The sequence below is a fragment of the Salpingoeca rosetta genome (genome assembly GCF_000188695.1).
Source record: "Salpingoeca rosetta unplaced genomic scaffold supercont1.6, whole genome shotgun sequence".
NCBI lineage: Eukaryota > Choanoflagellata > Craspedida > Salpingoecidae > Salpingoeca > Salpingoeca rosetta.
In genome coordinates, this window is record NW_004754928.1 from 1,557,208 (window position 1) to 1,563,791 (window position 6,584).

At 56.2% G+C, this 6,584-nt stretch overlaps 6 protein-coding genes across 6 annotated transcripts in view; 3 read left to right on the forward strand and 3 right to left on the reverse strand.

Moving 5' to 3' along the window:
* The window catches only part of PTSG_02922 (uncharacterized protein), a gene marked incomplete at both ends in the record, with an annotated part of 4,745 nt that extends 4,638 nt beyond the window's left edge, over positions 1 to 107 (forward strand). Inside the window, one exon of the mRNA XM_004996378.1 lies at positions 10 to 107. Coding sequence (XP_004996435.1) covers positions 10 to 107 — 98 coding nt within the window. The remainder of the gene's footprint in view (positions 1 to 9) is intronic.
* Positions 108 to 166: 59 nt separating this feature from the next.
* Positions 167 to 920, reverse strand: PTSG_02923 (C-Myc-binding protein; the record flags this gene model as incomplete). The annotated part of the gene is made up of 3 exons (XM_004996379.1): positions 751 to 920; positions 395 to 540; positions 167 to 175 (listed from the first exon to the last, which is right to left on the reverse strand). The coding sequence occupies exons 1-3, from the start codon at positions 830 to 832 to the stop codon at positions 167 to 169; spliced, it is 237 nt and encodes a 78-aa protein (XP_004996436.1). The 5' UTR covers positions 833 to 920.
* Positions 921 to 958: 38 nt separating this feature from the next.
* PTSG_02924 (uncharacterized protein) lies at positions 959 to 2,438 on the forward strand. Its single transcript, XM_004996380.1, has 4 exons — positions 959 to 1,267; positions 1,451 to 1,517; positions 1,617 to 1,715; positions 2,050 to 2,438. Exons 1-4 carry the CDS (start codon positions 1,044 to 1,046, stop codon positions 2,245 to 2,247), a joined length of 588 nt encoding a protein of 195 aa, XP_004996437.1. The 5' UTR covers positions 959 to 1,043; the 3' UTR covers positions 2,248 to 2,438.
* A 15-nt stretch (positions 2,439 to 2,453) lies between these two features.
* On the reverse strand, positions 2,454 to 4,122 carry PTSG_02925 (uncharacterized protein; the record flags this gene model as incomplete). The annotated part of the gene is made up of 4 exons (XM_004996381.1): positions 2,454 to 3,182; positions 3,566 to 3,628; positions 3,756 to 3,920; positions 4,009 to 4,122. 4 exons carry the CDS (start codon positions 4,120 to 4,122, stop codon positions 2,544 to 2,546), a joined length of 981 nt encoding a protein of 326 aa, XP_004996438.1. The 3' UTR covers positions 2,454 to 2,543.
* A 204-nt stretch (positions 4,123 to 4,326) lies between these two features.
* Positions 4,327 to 5,135, reverse strand: PTSG_02926 (50S ribosomal protein L30). Its single transcript, XM_004996382.1, has 2 exons — positions 4,600 to 5,135; positions 4,327 to 4,391 (listed from the first exon to the last, which is right to left on the reverse strand). The coding sequence occupies exon 1, from the start codon at positions 5,029 to 5,031 to the stop codon at positions 4,621 to 4,623; it is 411 nt and encodes a 136-aa protein (XP_004996439.1). The 5' UTR covers positions 5,032 to 5,135; the 3' UTR covers positions 4,327 to 4,391; positions 4,600 to 4,620.
* Positions 5,136 to 5,149: 14 nt separating this feature from the next.
* PTSG_02927 (cytidylate kinase) lies at positions 5,150 to 6,523 on the forward strand (the record flags this gene model as incomplete). Its single annotated transcript, XM_004996383.1, has 4 exons — positions 5,150 to 5,410; positions 5,554 to 5,843; positions 6,025 to 6,189; positions 6,437 to 6,523. The coding sequence occupies exons 1-4, from the start codon at positions 5,266 to 5,268 to the stop codon at positions 6,521 to 6,523; spliced, it is 687 nt and encodes a 228-aa protein (XP_004996440.1). The 5' UTR covers positions 5,150 to 5,265.
* Positions 6,524 to 6,584: the final 61 nt, after the last annotated feature.

The following is a 6,584-nucleotide window of genomic DNA, read 5'->3' on the forward strand; positions in this document are numbered from 1 at the left end:
ACGGCAAAGACAAAGGAAAGAAACACTTGACAAGAGACAACACAAGAGGTATGGCACAGCATCAACATCAACGACAACAGCGATACAACACAGCGCTGGACATTTAGCTGTCTTGCTCGCCCTCGGTGCCCTCAACCATTCTTTTCAGCTCATTGTTTTTCTCCCATCAGCTGTTCTAGGCCAGGAGAGAAGAGGAGGCGGAGATGAGCCATGTGTAAGTTGAGCCGAGCAGGAAAGGAAGGGGGGGGGACGAGAGTTGACGACAAACATGCTCAAGCACGAGTGCATGGACAGAGACACAGAGAGGCAAAGAAACAGAGATACAGAGAGACACACCCACACACAGACACAGAGAGACGTCCACACACATCCTCCCCCACCCACATAAACACACCTCCTCGACGCGCGCCTTGAGCTCCTCGTTTTCCTTCTTGAGCGCCTCAATGTCTGATGCGCCGTCGATGCTGGCGGCGAGGTGCTGCTGGATAAACTCGAGCGGGTTCTCCGGCTTTTCGCTCTCCTCATACAGACCAATGAGCACTGTAGGTGATGCAGTGGAGAGGTGGTGAGGTGGGTGCGTGGGGAGGGGTGTTGCGGTAGTGTGTGGTGGAGGGGTGGTGAATGCAAGATCGCAACAGCTGAACCGACACATACACACACAACAAACACCAACAAACAGCTGAACCGACACATACACACACAACAAACACCAACAAACACAGCCAGCCACACACAGACACACACGCGTACCCTTTGTGATGGAGTCAATCACGCCGCTGGACTCGAGGTAGTTGCGGTACTCCTCCTTCTTGCCGTCAATCGTCTCTGCCATGGCTGCTGCTTGAGTGGTGTGTGGTGCTGTTTAGCTGCTTGCTTGCTTGTTGTCAACGTTGAGTGCTTTTGTGGTTTGGTTTGTATCGAAGGCTTGTTTCTATGCCGTTGTGCTATTTGTAGTATGCCACCTCCCACAACACACAAACCACACACGACAACCAACCAACGTTCAACAACACGACAAGCAAGCAAGCGAGCAAGCAAGCACAATGTCCAGCAAGGCGGCGAGCAGCAGCAGCAGCAGCAGCAGTGGCGGTGATGGCGCCCAGGACCAGCTCAACGGGATCCGCCGAGCGCCGTTCATCGAGGACGTGGAGGCCGTGATGAAGAAGGAGCAGTTTGGAAAGACAGCGGAGGAGGCGCTTCGTGTGCTGGACCACATGTACAGCCGCTACAAGATGATCGAGGCCACCCTCGAAAGCCAGCGGCAAAAGTGCGTGTGTGGTGGTGGTGGGGGGGGGGGGAAGGGAGGATGTGTGTGTGTGTCATTGTGCGTGTGTGTGTGAACACGTGTGTTTGTGTGTGTCATTGTGTGTGTAAATGTGTGCGCGCGTGTGTAGTGTACACTCATCTTCTTGGTGTCACATTGCATGCACCGTCTTTTCCCGTTGTAAAGGCTGGAGGCACGTCTTCCCGATCTCAAGTCGACGCTCGCGGCCGTATCACACGTCGAGAAGGCCAACGTACGTGTGTTGTGTCGCGGGTATTGTTTGAAATGCTGTTGTGTTGTGGACTGTTTGTTCATCATCGTGCTTACGCTTGTGTGCTTTCATGGATTGCAGGACGGTGGGGAGGAGCTCAAGACGACGTTCTCCTTGACCGACAACGCTCACGTCGGCGCCAAGATTACAGACACCTCCAAAGTCTGCCTCTGGCTCGGGGTACGTATACAGGGGAGAGGTGGGATTCGAATGTGTGGTGCGGATGCGTATGTGTGTGGTGCGGATGCGTATGTGTGTGTGTGTGTGTGTGTGTGTGTGTGTGTGTGTGTGTGTGTGTGTGGTGTGGGTGTTCATGCATACGGTTGTCGTTCGTGTGTAGGTGTCTGTCGTTTGTGCCACTGTCTACCCTGTGTACATGTGACTATCTTTCGTACGCGTGTCTATCATGCGTGCTTGCTCTCCCGCTTGCTTTGATATGCAATGTACGTCCCTCCTTCCCTTGCATCGCTCACCCCCTTCTTTCTTTTCAACGCCCCCCCCCCCTACCCTCCAGGCCAACGTGATGCTTGAGTATGATGTGGCCGAGGCCAAGACCATCCTGCAGTCGCACATTGAGCAGGCGGAGAGCAAGCTGAAGGTGACGCTCGAGTCACTCGACTACGTGCGCGACCAGCAGACCACGATGGAGGTCAACATGGCCCGCGTGTACAACTGGGACGTTGCCCGCCGCCGCAGGGATCGCCTGCCCTAATGCACCACGGAGGATGTTGTTTGGTGTGCTTGTGTGTGTGTGTGTATGGGGGGGGGGGAGAGTTAGAGAGATGGTTGTGTGAAGGAAGAGAGGTGGAGCGCGTGGTGATTGTTTGAGTGTGTGCATGTGATGTGTGGTGTGTGCTGTCTCTTAGTCTCCAATACACACTGAGGTTGCGTGCTTCACATCAGTCAATCATGTTGGAGCTGCAATAGTTTACTCGAGGTGTGTGGCCGGAAGGGGACGTTCACACAACGAGTGTCATTGCACATCGCCACGTTACGTCATAACCACGATCACAGCTCGCCGCCCTGCATGCGTCTGAGCACATGTTGTGGAATCTGCACTGGCCGCTGCTTACGCTGTTGCTGTTGCTGTTGTTGCTCTTGTTGCTCTTGTTGTCGTCTTCTCTCCTCCATCTCCACCTCTCGCTGCTGTCGCAATAGCCGCTCGTGTTCTGCCGCGTTTGCCCGCGCCTGCTCCGGTACCTGTGGCTGTGGTTGTGGCTGTGGTGGTGATGGTGGTGTGGAGTGCTCGGGTCCGAGCGTGTGCGGGCGGTGGAGGCCCCAGTCGCGACGGCAGTAGCTGTTGTCGGTGTTGATGACAGTGGTGGAGGTGCAAGGTGTGATCGGGGTCGAGCCGCCTTCCGCGCAGCGCCCAGTCCTCACCACAGCAGCAGACACAGCAGACAACGCAGGCGCAGCAGACAACGCAACACGTGCATGGCCAGGCACAGGGGACCACGCAACCACGATCACGACCACAGCAGCAACAACAACAGCAGCGGCGTGACAGGGAGCGGTTGCTTCAGTCGCCGTCGCGTCTGCCGGTGCACAAGTCGGCGAGGGCGAAACAGCGGGGCAGGGACACGGTGCAAGGAAAGAAGGGAGATGGTGGCAGGGGACGTGCACAGGTGCGATCAAGAGCACCTGTAGCTGTGGCAGTGGGGAGCAGGGGAGCAGGGGGACGAGGAAGAGAGAGGAGTGGTGTGCGTGTGGGCCATGGAAAAGTGAGGGGAAATGCAGTTAGTGGTGTCACTGGTGATGGTGATGGTGATGGTGATGGTGATGATGATGAGTGGATTCGCTGGTTTCTTCCCGCGCCGACGGAGGAGGAGCTGGCACACGTGCGCACACGCAAGGCTGGTGAAGTGTGATCCGGGTTGTGCATACGTGCGTGTGTGTGTGTGTGTGTGTGTGTGCGTGTGTGTGTGGTGGTGGTTGTCATGTGTGGTGAGATGGGTGGTTGTCATGTGTGGTGAGATGGTGTGGTGGTTGTCATGCAAGCCAGAGCCAGCCAGCCAGACAAATAAACACACCTGTGTGTCTTCTGTGATGAAGGTCGTGCTGGCGTTGAATCCGGGCAGGCCAGGTCCCGTGAACTGCAGGCAGTTGTTAGGGAACATGGCACACGTTGGTGGCGGGAAGGCGAGCGAGTTGCAAGCAGGTTTTGCATCTCCACCTAGACGCTGTTTCCTTTTCGCGCGCGTGTACGCATGTGGAACACACCAAAGGAATGCCCGCGACTTGCGTGAGGCCGTACTGCTGAAAGGCGGGGTTGGCGTCCTGGCAGAAGCCGTCGAAGTAGTCCAACAGCGCCGTCTCGGTTAACGGGCGGTGCGCACGCGCTTCCAGCTCCCTCGATAGCGCAGCCTCCAACTGCATGGCTACCGCCTGTCACAGAGTGACCACCGTGAGCGATGCCACGGGGCAAGAACGCGCCAAAGCAACGCGCAACCTTCAGAGCATCCCTTGCACGCACCTCGCACACGTCGCAGTCGTGTGTGTGGGAGAGTTGCACGTCCTGTGCACTGCCTGCTTTAGAAACAACAGCCGCACTGATCACGGTGAGCACAATCAACGCACTCACAGTCATTGTTGTTGTTGGTGGTGGTGGTGAAGGTGGTGTGAAATGGTTTGTGTGTGGGGTGGTTGCTTGCTTGACATGACAATACACGGGACGGTGGTTGATATGAATGTTTATTCTCTTGTTCATCACGCATGTGCGGCGTGCACACAAACCAAGGCACACGAACCCGTGAACCTAAGCACAGCGCACACACACACACACACACACACACACACACACACACTCACTCTCTCTCTCTCTCTTCTGTCCTGCTTGTCATGTATACAGTTGCCTCCCTGCGACACGTGTAGGCGGGAGTGCACGCGTGAGAGAACGGGTGAGGGTGAGGGGTGTCGCCATACACACTTGTTGGCAATGACATGAACATGCACGACCACGTATACATAGATAGACACACACACACGAACACACACACACGCACACACACAACCACAGACACGGACACAGACACAGATACACGAACACACAAACACGCATGCGTACCGGATAACTTCTTGGTTGCCATTACTTGAGGGACTTGAGGAAGTCTTCCTCTGAAGCGCCAAGGACGACGCCATCTGGGGTGACAAAGGGCTTTCCGTCCGCCGTCTTGACGTCCGGTCGGTACTGTACCGGCTGCACGTCGACGAGGTGGATGACCTTGTTCAACATGCCGTTGACCACGGGCGTGTTCTTGTGAATGACGACGCTGTTCACACGCTTCAGCTCCAGTAAGCTCAGCGTGTCGCGCAAGGCCTGTGGGTGACCGATTGGGCTGCGCACCAAGCGCACCGCGTGCAGCTTGTGCGCGCCAGTCGCTGCCGCCGCCGATGCTGTCGTTGCGGTTGTGGTTGTTGTGGTTGTTGCTGCGGTTGCTGCTGCCGTGGACGACGAAGCCATTCGGCGAAGCACGTGCTGCACTCTCGACATGGACATGGCGCTCTGTGTGGGGTGGTGTGTGCGTTGGTTGGTGCACGAGGAGCGATAAGCAGTGTTGTCTGTGTCTCTCTTGATAAGCGAGGTTGGTTGGATGTTTTGTGGAATTGCACGAAATCGTCAACACGTCTTGCTTCGTCGCCTGCTTGCCAACAAAGATGCACACCATTCACACCAACGCAAGTTTGAACGCAAACTGAGACAAGACAAGCAAGCAAGCAAGCAAGCAACAGGATGGGGTGCAACGGGTCCAAGGCAACGGCCGTGTCCAAGGAACAAGGAGGAGGGCAGCAGCAGCAGGAGCAACAACAACAGCAACAGCCTTCTTCTGCGCCCTCGCAAAGCCAGACTGCCAACGTCTTCATCGTATTTGTGCTTGGTGAGGTGTGATTTGTGTGTGTAATGTGTGTGTGTGTGTGCCGTGCGCGTCTGCATCTTCCAGCTCACACATCACGTCTCACCCTCCCTCATTCCATCTCCGTCTCTCTCATCTTCCTCCACCTCTCTTCCCCAACACTGCAGGCGGACCTGGCTCTGGGAAGGGAACGCAGTGCGCCAAGATTGCGGAGGAGTTTGGCTTCAAGCACGTGTCCACTGGCGACCTGTTCCGTGATGAGGTGAAGAAGGACAGCCCACGCGCGGAGAAGGTCAAGGAGATCATGAAGGAGGGCAAGCTCATCCCGACAGAGCTGACGCTGGAGATCCTGGCGGATGCCATGGAGAGCCTCGTGGCCGCGAGCGGAAGCGACATCAAGGTCCTCCTGGACGGGTTCCCGCGCGAAATCAGCCAAGTCCACGACTTTAAGAAGAAGGTCAGTGAGGGAGTAGGGAGTGGGGGATGGGAGTGTGGGGATGGGAGTGTGGGGTAGGGATGGGAGTGTGGGGTAGTTTGTGTGCGTGCGAGCGTGACGCCAACATGGCTGGCTCGGCGCTGTTCCCTTCCTCAAAAGTACGCTCACACACATGCGTACATGGACGCAACCTGTTGTGCAGTTTGAGCGGGACTGCAACTTTGCGTTGTACTTTGACGTGCCGGCGGAGGTGATGAAGGACCGGTGCCTGAAGCGCGGGCAGTCGTCCGGGCGCAGCGATGACAACGAGGAGACCATCGCGCAGCGCGTCGAGACGTACTTCACAAAGTCAAAGCCCGTCGTCCACGTGAGTCGAGCGATGTGTGTGTGTGTGAGTGAGTGAGTGAGTGAGTGAGTGAGTGAGTGAGTGAGTGAGTGAGTGAGTGAGTGAGTGAGTGAGTGAGTGAGTGAGTGAGTGTGTGTGTGTGTGAATAGAAGCACCGTGCAGGAGCATGTTTGTGTCCGGCTTTCACCCCATTCTCATGAAGATCTTGCACACACACACACGTGTATTTGTTGTATCCACCTAATTCACCCGCTTGGATGCTTCGCAGCACTTTGAGCAAGCCGGTCTTCTCAAGAGGGTAAGTCAGCTTGATGTTGTGGACGGGTCGGAGAGGAAGACGCGCAGGGGAGGTTAAGAGCCATGCACGTGTTTGTGCTGAAGCGCAGTCCTGGTGTTGAGGTCTCTTCGTCTGCAAT

Excerpts from the sequence above, each read along its gene's own strand:
- PTSG_02926 (XM_004996382.1), bottom strand. The coding sequence starts at position 5,031 with ATGTCCATGTCGAGAGTGCAGCACGTGCTTCGCCGAATGGCTTCGTCG.
- PTSG_02924 (XM_004996380.1), top strand. The coding sequence starts at position 1,044 with ATGTCCAGCAAGGCGGCGAGCAGCAGCAGCAGCAGCAGCAGTGGCGGT. Across the intron at positions 1,518-1,616 it reads CACACGTCGAGAAGGCCAAC|GACGGTGGGGAGGAGCTCAA; the intron begins GTACGTGTGTTG and ends CATGGATTGCAG. Across the intron at positions 1,716-2,049 it reads AAGTCTGCCTCTGGCTCGGG|GCCAACGTGATGCTTGAGTA; the intron begins GTACGTATACAG and ends CCTACCCTCCAG.